Below are 13,828 nucleotides of genomic sequence, written 5' to 3' on the forward strand. Positions count from 1 at the left end.
CACAGAAGTAGCTCCCCTGTTCACAAACTAGAGACTTTTCCAAACACAGGATTACAGACACATCCCTATTCGCTACACGTTATTTTAGTGTGTCTGATCAAACGCCAAGTCCCACCCAGGAAAACCATTGTTGTCGCTCCAGGGTAGAAATGCTTCCTAATGTCCAAAATATATTACAAGATCCAGGAGAAGGCAAACAAGTCAACTTCAGCAAAGTGACTACGAGGAGTGCGACGCCCTCTATGCTGCTCTCCAGCAACACAGTGGAATCTGTGTTGACTAGCCCTAAAGCAGCCTGGGAGCGCAGCATGTAAGTGGTGTAGCCGGCAAGATCTTTGGGGCAGAGATGCTCTTTTCACTGCATCCGTAGGGTGGCTAGCGCCATGGGTCCCTGATCCTTGATTAGCAGGTACTACTGCAATACTAATGCATTCAAACAAGGGGCTAGTCTACACTGGCAACGTTAAGGCGCTGGAAGAGACGTCTCCCAGCAACCTAAACACACCACCTCCCCCAGGGGCGCAGCTCCCAGCGCTGGTGCACTGTCTACACTGGCGCTTTACAGCGCTGAAACTCAGGGTCGCCCAGGGGGGAGGGCGGGCAAGTGGGGCAATTTGCCCCGAGCCCCACTGGGCCCCCGCGAGCCCTGGCCGATAATCCCTTCCCTGGCGCCGGGGTGGGGGGGCTTCTGGGAGACGCTGGTGGCCGCCGCACGGAGCTACGGGATTTGCTGCCGCCTGCAGCGCTGCCCTTTTCCAGGGGCTCGATTGGCTGAGCTGCCCACGGAGCAGGACCCACGCTCCGGCCCCGGGGGCGGAGGTAAGCGGAAGGGAGGCGCTGGCGTGGGGCAGGCTGGTCCTGTCCCGCGCGGCGCTCAGCCATGCCCCGGGCCCTATGGGGAGGTGAGGATGGGCTCTGTGCCAGCCCTGCCACGGACTCCCCACCGGCAAGCGGCGCCCCCCCGGCTGCGCCCCATGTGTGTGCTCCTGCCGGGCACGGCGGCTCTGCGCCCACAGGGGAGCTAGGGGGCTCCCCGCGCTCTTGCAGCACCGCTAACGGGCAGCTGCTGGGGACGGGGTGGCCGGGGGCAGGCGCTCTGGCTGCACTCGCAGCGCGTCTCCCAGGCAGCGCCGCTGCAAGGAGTGCTGCGGGTGGCTGGAGAGAGCGCCCAGAGCACGTCTGGTGGCTGTGGATGACTGGCTGCTGGGGGTGCGCAGAGCTGGGGGTGGCTGGAGAGCGCATCTGGTAGCTATGGCTGCAGGGGGCACACAGAATTCAAACAGAGCTGGGGTGGTTGGAGAGCACGACCGGTGGGTAGGGGGGGCGCGCAAAGGTCGGGTGTCTGGAGAGGGCACACAGAGCACGACCAGTGGCTATGGGTGACTCTGGCTGCAGGGGCCGCACAGAACTGGGGTGGCTGGAGAGAGCGCACAGCGCACATCCAGTGGTTATGGGTGAATGACCGGCGGCAGGGAGTGCACAGAGCTACGAGTGGAAGGGGGAGCAGCGGTGGGGGTATTTAGGAGTATTCTCTGCAATGAGTTTGTCAGGCCTCAGCCAGGAAGGGCAAGCCCGGCATTTGGAAATAGCTCCCGCTGGGTCTGGACAATGCTGTGTCCTGCTCAGTACTTGTCTGGAAAACTTGGCTTGTAAGCACAGCATTGACTTTTGGAAGCAGAAATTCTCCCCCTCAAGAGGAAACGACCCCTTTGCATTTCTACAGTCCAAAACTCAGTCCGTTTTTTCTTCACATAGCCCTTAAAAATGTACTGTGGGGGTTAGAGTTTCCCTATGACACCCTTCAGGTTGTGTATCCCAGCACTGTAATGACTGGCAAACCAGGCTGATTTTAATGGACTCCAGGCCAGTCTGCAGCCTGACTGACAGGAGACTTCATTGGTCTCCGCCCCGTGCTAATGGTCACACAGCACATTGTGTGGTAACCTAAAGCGGTGTCTGTGTACGTAGCTCTACCCTGAAAACCCAGTTGTGCTGTTAACTTGCAGGGCAATAATTTTCTGCCATAAACCTTAACTCCAGTCAGTAATATACCCTTTGGCGTGTCTTTGCACTTGGGTTATATGTACTCTGCTGATTGACAGTAGTAAATACCATGTCCCCCCACTTGACACAGGATCAATAGTTCACATCCGGCAGTAACGGTCCACTTATCCTCATCATGCAAGTTCTGAGCTCAAATTAGGAGCCCTGGTCATGGACAAAGGCCCATTGCGTTAGGTGCTGTGCAAACACAGAACAAAAAGACGGTCCCTCACGTCCCCACACAGTGGTCCTCAAGTTCACAACCAGCTCTAGTGCAAATGCAGAGCGTGAATAAAATGAACTAGGTGGCTCATTTCAAGAGCTATGGGGCAAGATCAACTGAGTTGAGTTTGAGATTTCATTTAGTTTTTCATTTGCTTTCTTCCTGTCAAACATTGCAGTAACTTGACTGCTGTGTCTACCTCGGCCGGCCTGCTTTTAACTGCTGTGGCAGCTGGAGCACTTCTCCACAGCAAAGGGCCCTTTATAAATGCAGAACATAGTAATCAGATCTATTACAATTACTACCAGGTGGCAGCAGGGCCAGCTCCAGGCACCAGGCAACCAAGCACATGGTTGGGGCGGCACCTGGTGAGGGACGGCGGGGGGAGCGTGGCATGGGGGGGGGGAGGGTGCTCCGGCGGCACAGGCGCAGTGCTGGGGGGGGGTTCTGGCAGCGCTGGGTGGAGGGCAGGGGCGGGCTCCGGCTTTGCCCCAGGGCCCCCTGAATCCTCTGGGTGGCCCTGCTGAAACTTACTGCGCTCAGGGGGGTGTTTTTTCATACCTCTGAGCGAGAAAGCTGCAGCACTGTAAAGTTAGGAGATGAATGGGCTAGTGAAGAAGGTAAGCATGCGAGAAAAGTCCTTGTCTGCATAGGGTGACCAGGTGTCCCTATTTTATAGGGACAGTCCCGGTATTTGGGGCATTTTCTTCTCTAGGTGCCTATTACCCCCCACCCCGTCCCGCTTTTTCACACTTTTTCACCCAATGTCTGCAACACACTTCAATATGAAAACATTTGAAGTTAAAAAGCCGTGCACGCTGGCCCATGCAAAAATTAATGATTACAAACAAAATTATCGACATCAAAGGAGGAACAATTTCTGAACTGCCACCCACATGCAGATTTAAAACATTTCAACAGAGGGAGAAGGAGTTAAAAACAAAACAAAATTGGAAGACAGAGAAATTTCTGATTGAGGACATAACAGAGGCCTGGCGAAAGGCAACCCTGTCAGCCTGATACAAAAGGTAACTAAGAACCTGTTAAAAATAGGCCAGAAGATCCCGTTATTGAAAGCACACATCAAGTCTTTGCCTGCAGCAAGCAACATACCCAGAAATAGTTGTCAAAAGGCATCATTACAAGCAGGAGAGCAGAGAGGTCACAAAATACAAGGCTTCTGCGACCTGCCTGCAAAGACACTCAGGGGCAGGAGGGGAGCTATTTAACAGAAGTAGTAAGATATTGTGACTTTGGAGAGAGGAAGGCTTCCATTTAATCTTCTGCTAATCTGTTATATACTTTGTTTTTAAGCATTTTGAGGCAGGGACTGTGTTTTTGTTGTTCAAACAGTGCCTAGCAGAGGGAGGATCTGGTCAATGACTGAGGCTCCTAGGTGCTACCACAATGCAAATAATAATCTCTGACTTCCTGTTGTTTTTCTAGACCCTCATTTCAGCTGGGACAGACAGGGAAGTAGCGAGCCCTGCCCTTCAATCCTCCCTTCCCAGCCTTTTTCAGAGCCGTAAGTCTGAGCTCTGTCACTGCCTTTTGCCATAGGGCACCCTCCATTGTTCAGTTTAATGAGGAAAGTCATTATCTAGTCTCTGTGCTGTGCCCTGTAAAGCAGTGGTTCTCAACCCCTCCAGCTGACCGTACCCCTTTCACGAGCCTGATTGATTTTGGGTACTCCCACGTTTCACCTCACTTAAAACCTACTTGCTTACAAAAATGAGATTCCCCCCCCCCCCAAAAAAGACACCAACAAATACAGTGATCACTTGTAAGATCTGAGAGGTTAAGAAGTGACTTAATTATGGTCTGCAAGTACCTACATGTGAAAGAAATTTCTGATAGGAAATGGCTCTATCAGAAAAGGGCATAATGAGCTCAAATGCTTAGAAGCTAAGCTAGAATAGAAATAAGGAGAAATCGTATTTTATTTTTTAAACAGAGACTGTTGGAAACATTGGAACAACTTACCAAGGGATGTGATGGATTCTCCATCACTTGAAGATCTTTAAACCAAGACACTCGCATTCTAAAAGCTATGCTCGGAGAGAAAGGCTTGAGGAGTAAGTGAGGTTCTCTGACCAGCGCTAGGCAGGTCACAATGGATCATTACAATGGTCCCTTCTGGCTTTAAAAATCTATGAGCAATTAGCAAATTGTAATTTGATTGCAAGTTAACAGCCAATGAATCCTTTCTATTTAAAAATGGGAGTTCTCTCCAATTAAGCGTTTACTGGTACTAACATGACACCACAAGTAAGTGTTTCTATTAACATACAAAATAAAAACTTTTTCAGATGAAATCTAACTTTCTCCCAAGTATGCCTTTCATTAGATTTCTGTAGAGGTCAGATAAGCTATTGGCACCAAGTATTTAAAAACCTAATGACAGTCCATGGATAATGCTCAAATAAAATCTACAGAGACTTCTTGCAAAATTATATAAATAAGTGTGAATGACAAAAGTTTATTAAACGTATTTTTAAAAAATTATATCTTTTTTAAATAAGGATTTCTCAGTAAGGATTTCATTGTAAAACAGTTTTGAAGCAATTCATAAGTTACTTTATTTAATAACATGATGCTCAGTAAAAAAAAGTCATTTACTCATATACTGTCGTCTTCAAACCAGCCATATTTAAACAAATGCACTGCATGTACTTATGGTATTGTCCATCACACGCTAGTTAATGTCGATGCAGCATAGCTGGATAAAAATAGCTCCATTTTGTAGCTGTAAACATTTCGATTAAGTGGCAGGCAAGATGTTGTATCAGTTCTTAGATCTCCCCTCCTCCCCCCAAAAGCTTGCCGTTTAGTGCACGTTTTATTCAGGACATAGTATTCCATATTTTTAAAAAAGTCTAGAAATAAACTTTTACAAACAATAGACTAAAACAATGCATGAGAAGATTTAGTCATGGCAATTTCACTAGAGCTTTATTGCCTCTGTTGGTAATGAGAGGGATTTGTAAGAAGTTACATTGAACTTACAGAGATATGCAGAGATGTTCTTTACTAAATAGAATCTTGATCTTAAGTGTTTTATATCAGGGCACGTCTAATCTTGTACATTTTTAATGTAATAAAAACAGATTACAAATTTTTAACCCATTTTTTTGACATTTGGCAAAATGAAACTGATCCATTAAGGGGAAATCATCATCAAATTGAGGACGTAAGCACTTATGAATTAAAGCAATCCAAGTAGGTAACTGTTTGAATTCTTTAAAAAAAAAAAAAAACCCAGCCACACGCATATATAAAGGAAGAACACATGGCCACATGTCTGAGCACTTTTCAATACAAAATATTTCCTGTAACCAGGCATTTATCCTTAGAATAACCACACTGTTAAATCAAGCTTGTTTCCAACTAGAGTCATTTGTTTCGTTAAATTCTAAGATGCCATTACAGCATGAATAACCTTAACTTTTCTGCTACATAATTATCCAAAGCTTTATGTAATGTATTTTTGTTTTATAATTACACAGTAATTATAAGTGTGTAGTACCAAACTGATGACAACACTATTTTGTTGAAAAGGTCTCGCATTCATAAGGAATATTCTTTAAAAACACCATGGCATTATGCCACTAACCAATATCAGATTTTTGTGAAGGTCATATCTGTATTGGGATAAAAGCTAATTAGAGCTCATCTCAAAACACAGCATACTTGAACTAATCAATCTGAAACTGTACCAAAACCCTTAAGACAGAAAACAGCACGCATATATACCTTGTAAAGTTTTCATAATTCAAGTCCCCCATTGATATTTACACAAAATTGAAAAAGGAAATACTGAAAGCAGCAAAACAAAAATCACACACATTTTTGGCATAGCCAATTCCAGTAGCTGGCGTAGAAATTTGCAACGCATTTTGTAGAACTGTATTCTTGAAATAAATGCATGAATGGGATTTATTAAAAGGGCACTGCTATGAGGGGAAGCCTACCTTTCAGTCAACTTCAAAGCACAGAAGGTAAAAGTTTTAGCAGTTTAATACTTAAATTCTTCCTAAAATCTTTTTAGCATCTGCATAAAAGTGTACTGCTGTTTTAGTGCAAGTTCCACTTACTAATTTCAACAGTAATTACGACCTTAACATGGGACTGGCTGGAGTATTCAAATAAGTACCCTATTCCTAATAATTACTATAATAATTTTTTTAGACATCCTAGTTTAACATTTTCTAGCTTGTTTTACAGAAGTTTTTATTTCAAGAAAACAATGGCCTCTTCTTCATAAGTCAGCAACTGAGGAGTGAAAAAGCATTTTCAGGATGAAAGAAATTCAAGGGCTCCTGTAATGTTAAAAAGCACACAACAAGATAAAATCCAGCTTTGAAGTGAAATCAGTTCTAATTTAGTTATGTGCAGTGAGACAAATAGAAGTAGTAGTGATCAACAAAATAATGTAAGGAAACAAAAGAAGCCAGTGTAGTATTTTGCATCTGATCTATGCTTGTTTGAGAAAGTTTTACTTTTAATATCTGTAATTGGCAACCACAATGACCTGTAAAAATCCCAACAAAGTAAGTAACTGAGAAAATGGGCTTTGTCCATAAAGGCAGTACCTATATGTTGTAAAAATGTAACTTAAATGGCCTGTGATAATCACTTCAAAAACTCAGATTCGTATCAGATTTGCCACCCTCTTATAAAGCAGGTTCATTTGTTATTTCATACCGCAACCATCAAAACCCATGTCTGAATTTAAAATACTGTATTGTGTACAAAACATAAGACACAAATTCAGTATATTGTTCAAGTTTTAGATTTCCACAAAAATGAAAACACCTTCCTGGAGAGACAGATAAGCATTTCAAAACTGTAATGAAATTGGATTAGATAATAATCTAGAGAATATTAGATTCTGTTATGCACGTAGCGTGTCTCAATGAAGCTCACTGGAGGCTGACTATAATATTAAACCAGGGGTGCTACAAGTGCACAGTAGTTGTGTAGTACTTCAACTCCTTTCAAAGATGGGTGACATACAATAAAACCTTTCATATAGGCACCTAGATTTCCCAGTATCAACATTCTTGTTTTTGTTGGTTGTTTCTACAATTGTTTTAATCAGATACTCAAAACTCATTTAGACAATACCTGTAATCTGCCATGAAAGAAAGAAAAAAAAAAAAAATCGAACCCAGTACACTTAAATATATCACTCTTATAGGAAGTGCTATCAGTATAGTCTTTGCAACTAGCCCAAAGTGTATATTTAAGGAATAAAAAAAAAAAACCATTTGTGATGTTGATCTGTGTAATGCAGATGCCAGACAACGGTTGTCTCATGAAGACAGCATTGTGCTTTATGCGAAACCAGAAATCTCAAAATAATCATCATAAAGCTTCTAAGACTTATGGGAGAGTAAACAAAGGTGGTCCACAAAAATATGATGAAATCCACTATGCTGGAATTATAACTGGCAAAGGTGGTTCAGACTACAAGAGAAGCCCAAACCACCGTTAGATGAATGAATGATATGGTCCAAGATGTATCCTTAAACGTTTGTCTCAACCCTCAACCCTTATGGTGAGGATTGATCTTCAGTTCAGTCCAGCCAGCAGAAATTGACTGTGCAATTTTCCGTTGTATTTATTTGTACAGTCTATGTATATTCTAGAAGGGTCCTTTAGTGCTACACTGTCGTACTTTTTGTCCCAGCAATTTGAGGGCGTGCAAATTCCACAAAGTCATCAATAAGAACTGGCCATGCTCCTGAAAGGAAAGAACAAGCAAGAGCACATAAGAAATCAGGTGAACAAATCCCATTTCTTCCAATGTAGAGCTATTCGGTTTAAAAAAGCCTCTTTACATCAAAATAGATTCTTGACGATTTATCTTTCCTGTTTAAAGTTTTAAATGAATAATCTTCATTTCATTCTGTTTCTTGAGATTTAATATCTGGTTAAGATTTTTTTCCTCAACTAAGACCTCCCCCATGCCACACAAATTAAACACACCCAATTTTTCAGGTATCATGACATAAAAATCATCCTTTTTTTTTTTTTAAACCAAGAAAAGCTGGAAAAAAAACTCCTTTCAGAGCCAATTAGGGTGATTAGATAGCAAATGTGAAAAATCGGGATAGGGGGCAGGGGGTAATCGGAGCCTATATAAGAAAAAGACCCAAAAATCAGAACTGTCCCTATAAAATCAGGACATCTGGTCCCCCTAGAGCCAATCAACATGATAATTGGCCCGAGAGGGGTGAGAGTACGACAGCACAATCTCCACAGCGCTCATCTCACCTGGCTAACCTAAATGGGAACCAAAACTCAAATCTGGGTCTCCAGAATGGCAGCAAGTGTGAAGGAATTCTAATAATTGTGAATGCACGCACCCAGCTAACAGCACAAGAACACCAAAATAATTACAATAGGATTTCATACTTATGTCATGTTCATATGTTGACATCAGCATGTCACCACATTTCAAACAAAAAATTTGCTGCTACTGCAGAAAGTGTAGGGGATGGGTCTTGAAGAAAACCTTGCAGATTAAATGAATTTACCCGATGAAAATACGGTGCACTCAGTGATTATCCAATTCTAAATACTACCCTCTTCATATGTTTTTCATTCTGTGTGTTCCCACCTTCACTTAAATATAAGATCTGAAACGCTGACAAATCAGTAACTGGTGGCTAAAGAACATAAAACTGTTCCTCTGCTGAGGAACAGCAGAAACAGAGAAGCCATGCAAGGAGATGGGGGGAGGGGGGAAGAAGAGGGGCATCATTAGTTGATTTGTTGGAGGATGCAAGAACTGGGTGGGTAAATTTATTTTTATTTATGTGTGGTAGAGTTGGAGACAATTTGTTTTATGCAGGGAAGAGCTGACTTTTTGGGAGCAGGAGAGGAGTGAAGATGTTAAAAAAAAAAAAAAAAAAGTAATCTCCTGGCTTTGGGGAAGTGACAGCACAAGTATTTTTCTCCTGTGCTAGTAGGCTTAGTCCTCATCAGCTATGTGGCAGAGAACGTCTTCGAACCCCAGAAAAAGTCACATGCTGTTCTGCGCACATTCTGATTGCCAGTCACTAGTCAGATATGCTACCCCAGCGACACGCTGCTAAATGTGTACACACACACACACACACACACACACACACACAGAGAAACTGAGAAAACAAAATGTAAATATTACCTTCCTCATCATAATTAGACATATCATCTGCTATCATTGTACTGAAGTCTAAAAGAAGGTTCCAGGTATCCTTAGGTATTGATCTTTTATGATGTTCCTATTTGGGAAAAAAATCTGAGTTTAAAAACCATGAACAAAATTAATTTTAAAGTCTGAATATTCAATATTAAATCCCTGAATATATGCAAGTCACCCTCAACTAAGTTTTTACTGTATTTGCCAAAAACTGCAACATCCATGCATCACAAAAGAATGCTCTGTCAAAATAAGTTATGTGATCTCTTCAAAGACTTAAATACACATGGATTCATCTTCCAAACTAAAAAAAATCCCACAAACCTATTGCAGCCCAATTTATATTATAGAATAAGGTTTAAACTTACCAATAAAAATTTGTTCCACAAGTCTAAGAATTTAAATCTTCCATTAAGTACTAAATTCCAGTAGGCTATAGCCATTTCTAAATCTGCAATATTAAAAATATGTTACTCTTATAGATATATTTGAAATATACATTTTCTCCACAGGTATTTTCACCAAGCCTGATTGGACTATAAACTAAACTAATGAAGGTGAAATAAAATTAACTCTCAATGCAAGAATGCTCTTAGGTTCTTTCCAAATTTTTTAAAAGGTAATTAAAACTGAGGAAACTGGTGGGTTTGTTTCAGATGAACTAACCCTTAGATTTAGGTCTGACCCCTGGGGCATACAAGATCTGAAAATGTATTTTAATTATTCAGGTTAAGAATTACTCTGCCCAAAGCATACAACAGATTTTTTAACTTTTTTTGCTCTACACAAAGAGATACCATTGACTTCAATAAGAATTCCACATCATTTGCTGGATTAGGCTCCTTTAATCGTATTTAATCAAATGCAATTCCCATAACCTAGTTTGCTATAATTTTATTTTTAGAGCAACTTTGTTACAGGTTTTAGAGTTGCAAAATGGTCTTGTCAAATTTTCAAATCGCTGAACAGATTTCCTTTAGGACAAGCATCCCCGGAAAGACTATGTACATTAGGTGGTTGTCTTTATGATGGCCAATGTGGATTTCCTGCCCGTTTTAAGTCAATTTTTCAGGGTCACTTTCAATCTCTCTCTATTTTGAGTGGGCCTGTATTCCTCAAAGTTAGGAACAAATCAGGACTACTGAAGTATGTGCATGTACCCCAAACAACTTTAGTTTACATAATCAATTAAGAGAGAATAAACTCTTCAAATGAACATTCAAAAATCTCAATACCACCAAGAGAGAATCACTGTCAGCCTAACTGGCTCCACCTTTCAACTTGTCTGCATCCAGAAAGTCTTACATCTTCTGGAGCGTACCAATTTGTCTTGTCCATAACCAATCCATATTTTAAGAAGTAAAAAGCACAGGCATCCTGTTAGATTATTTTTTCAGACAAACCAATGCATTTTTTAAAGTAATATTGAAGACTTCTAGATTAAATATGTTTATCTGCCAATATGAGTACCTATGCTGGTCACACCTGAAAATTCTTACTGACTTATTCCCAGTGCCAAAAGTCTCTCCCCCTTTCCCAATAACTTTAACAGTGCTCCTCTAACAAGTCTAATAGAGCAATCACCTCATCATAGCCCCTCCAGACAAATACAGAGTGAAATCGTGGCCCCACTGAAGTCAATGGGAGTTTTTCCAGTGACTTCATTTGGGTCCAGATTTCACCCAAAAAATTTAAGTTCAGGGCTTCCAGAGGCAGATAAAAATTTTGATCTGATGTGTTTTGTGGATGGACACGATATGCCATTATATTTGAAAATACCAAGGATGCACTAAAACTTAAGAAATCTTATTAGGCTCTTAGCGGTCAGAAATTTGAGTCTGTCCCCACTTACTGGAGGACGTTTCAGATATTAAACTGATGCTCCACTTAAATCTTAGTTAAAAAGCTATTGGTGCCTTTCCAAGAAATACAGACTATGTTTGGCTGGTCACACTACTTGAGGGTAAGAAGTTAGAAAAAGTAAGTATTATGAATATGAAACGTAGTAGGCATACCAGATAGGTAAAAGCTGTCAAATTCCATGCACATTATAGTACATCTCTACCCCGATATAACGCCAAAACATCTTACCGTGTTATAGGTGAAATCACGTTATATCAAACTTGCTTTGATCCACCGGAGTGCACAGCCCCGCCCCCCCGGAGTGCTGCTTTACCGCGTTATATCCGAATTCGTGTTATATCAGGGTAGAGGTGTACTATACAAACAAACAGTAATGAGCTGCGCATTTCAATTTGCATCCATGAGAACCATATGTTATATTCCTGTGGCCAATCAAGGACCTTAAAACATAATTCTAGTGAAACTAGCAGCCTTCATTATTCTTAAACCAAAGTAAAAATAAAACAACCAACCAAACTTTTGTTAAGATAAAGGTTAGGACATGCATAAGTAACTTCAGGGGAAGACATTCTAGGAAAATAATGGAAAGGACAACTGTTAAAAAAAAAAAGTCAGGAAATTCAAACTTAGGAGTACATTTTAAAACCCACAAGAAATAGTATGGAAATAGAGGTAAGGTCACCCTAATAATCGTAAATGTCAAAACAAAAACAAAACAAAAATTCACTGCCCGTGATCTGTCCATGACTATATACTCCTGACTAAATGTTCGGTGCTCGGGGGAGGGTGGTGGTGGCCCGGGACCCCCACTGCTGCTAGACGGGGGGGAGGGGAGGAAGAGTTGGGGGGCTGGCAAGCTCCCTACCTGGCTCCGTGTGGCTCCCTGGAAGCAGCAACATGTCCCTCAGCTCCTAGGCAAAGGGATGGCATTGGGGGCTCTACGCGCTTCCCCCGCCCCTAGCACCGGCTCCGCAGCTCCCATTGGCCAGGAACTGCGGCCAATGGGAGCTGCAGGGGCAGCACCTGCGGGCAGAGGCAGTGTACAGAGCTGCCTGGCCACGCCTCTGCCTAGGAGCTGAGGGACGTTGCCACTTCCAGGAAGCCCCTCCCCCCACCCCCGAGCACTGCCCGGAGCCCTCACCCCCTCCCGGAGCCCCCTCCCACACAAACTCCTGCTGCTGCTGGGGGAGGAGCAGAGGCACTGTGGCCCGAGACTGCCCCAGCAACGACCGGTGCAGCTGGCCCACAGGCTGCCCGTGCTGCTCAGGCGGTCCCTGGGCCAGTGGCACCAGCTGCTGCAGAAGTCACGGAGGTCCTGGAAAGTCACAGAATCCGTGATAGACTCATAGCCTTACTTATAACTTAGTTAAATTTGGGCAGATTTTCACTGGGATATTCCTGACACAAAGGACAACCACCTCTGCCAAATGTTGAGTCCCTGCTCCAAAGCACAGGGGCACTAAAGTTTTTCAAAGAAAAGGTCACCAAATTTTAAACAAGGGGGAAACAATGTATTTTTTTCCCCTAGCCCTGTTCTCAGGAACAAGTGAATTGTTTTGGGCTGAAATTTTCCAAAAAACAAACAAAAAAAATCAGTCTGAGCCACACACTTAGCATAGAACATTTTAGCCAACAGTTAAAGTTTGGAAAAGTTATAAGCAACTTATAGTAGTATCTTATATATGGGAAATGAATAGGAAGCACTGCCACCAGCCCTGCCTATAGTAAGAGGATGAAAATGGACAATAAAGAGTTTTAGATTTTACTGGCATGAGTGTTTAAAATGGCTGCAATACTCATGAATGTTGAAGCCACAAACAAATAATGCAAGTCAGTCCAAATAAGTGCAAATAATCAAATCTTTATACCACACTCCCATGTATTTTGTTTATGCCACTAATTAAACAAAAGCTTTTAGAAATATTATATATTTGTGGCATAAGCTGAATACATGAGGGGAGAGTTTTACTGACACTCATTTGGAGTGACTTGCACGATGCACATCACACAGCACCTCAGAAAAATTGTTGGAAATAAATTAGATTCAATCAACAGCTAATCATCTAGGTTCTGACAAACAGTGAGCTCAAGCAGCAGTTTATCAAAACACTTCACAACATATTTTAAATTTCCTAAAGGGATTCCACTAGATACGTTTTTAGAATCATAGAATATCAGAGTTGGAAGGGACCTCAAGAGGTCATCTAGTCCAACCCCCTGCTCAAAGCAGGGCCACTTTACTTTAAGGAAGGTAAATTTGGAGGGCCAAACACATTGAAAGTGTCATTCAAGGACACAGAACCTATTAGAAAGCAAGCTTTTAGACAATGAATTTCTATAGCAGCAATTAGTAACAGTTGATGGGTCTCTTTCTATTCCTCCATACTACACACGTTTATAGATTTTGTTTTAAGATACTAAAGTCCAATTTTCCTCCCAATGCATAAAATCAAAGCAAAGAAATTCAAACTCCTTCCAGACATGTATGCCATAACCGGATTACAAAACTA

The 13,828-nt window shown here is 42.1% G+C and overlaps 1 protein-coding gene across 1 annotated transcript in view; it reads right to left on the reverse strand.

Moving 5' to 3' along the window:
- Positions 1 to 5,171: 5,171 nt before the first annotated feature.
- Positions 5,172 to 13,828, reverse strand: part of DCUN1D1 (defective in cullin neddylation 1 domain containing 1) — a 35,529-nt gene continuing 26,872 nt past the window's right edge. Inside the window, exons 5-7 of the mRNA XM_054040403.1 lie at positions 9,824 to 9,906; positions 9,441 to 9,537; positions 5,172 to 8,012 (exon numbers count right to left, since the gene is read on the reverse strand). Of these exons, the coding sequence (XP_053896378.1) occupies positions 7,933 to 8,012; positions 9,441 to 9,537; positions 9,824 to 9,906 (260 nt within the window). The 3' untranslated portion in view covers positions 5,172 to 7,932. The remainder of the gene's footprint in view (positions 8,013 to 9,440; positions 9,538 to 9,823; positions 9,907 to 13,828) is intronic.

The sequence above is a fragment of the Malaclemys terrapin genome, chromosome 9, assembly GCF_027887155.1.
Source record: "Malaclemys terrapin pileata isolate rMalTer1 chromosome 9, rMalTer1.hap1, whole genome shotgun sequence".
Classification (NCBI taxonomy): Eukaryota; Metazoa; Chordata; order Testudines; family Emydidae; genus Malaclemys; species Malaclemys terrapin.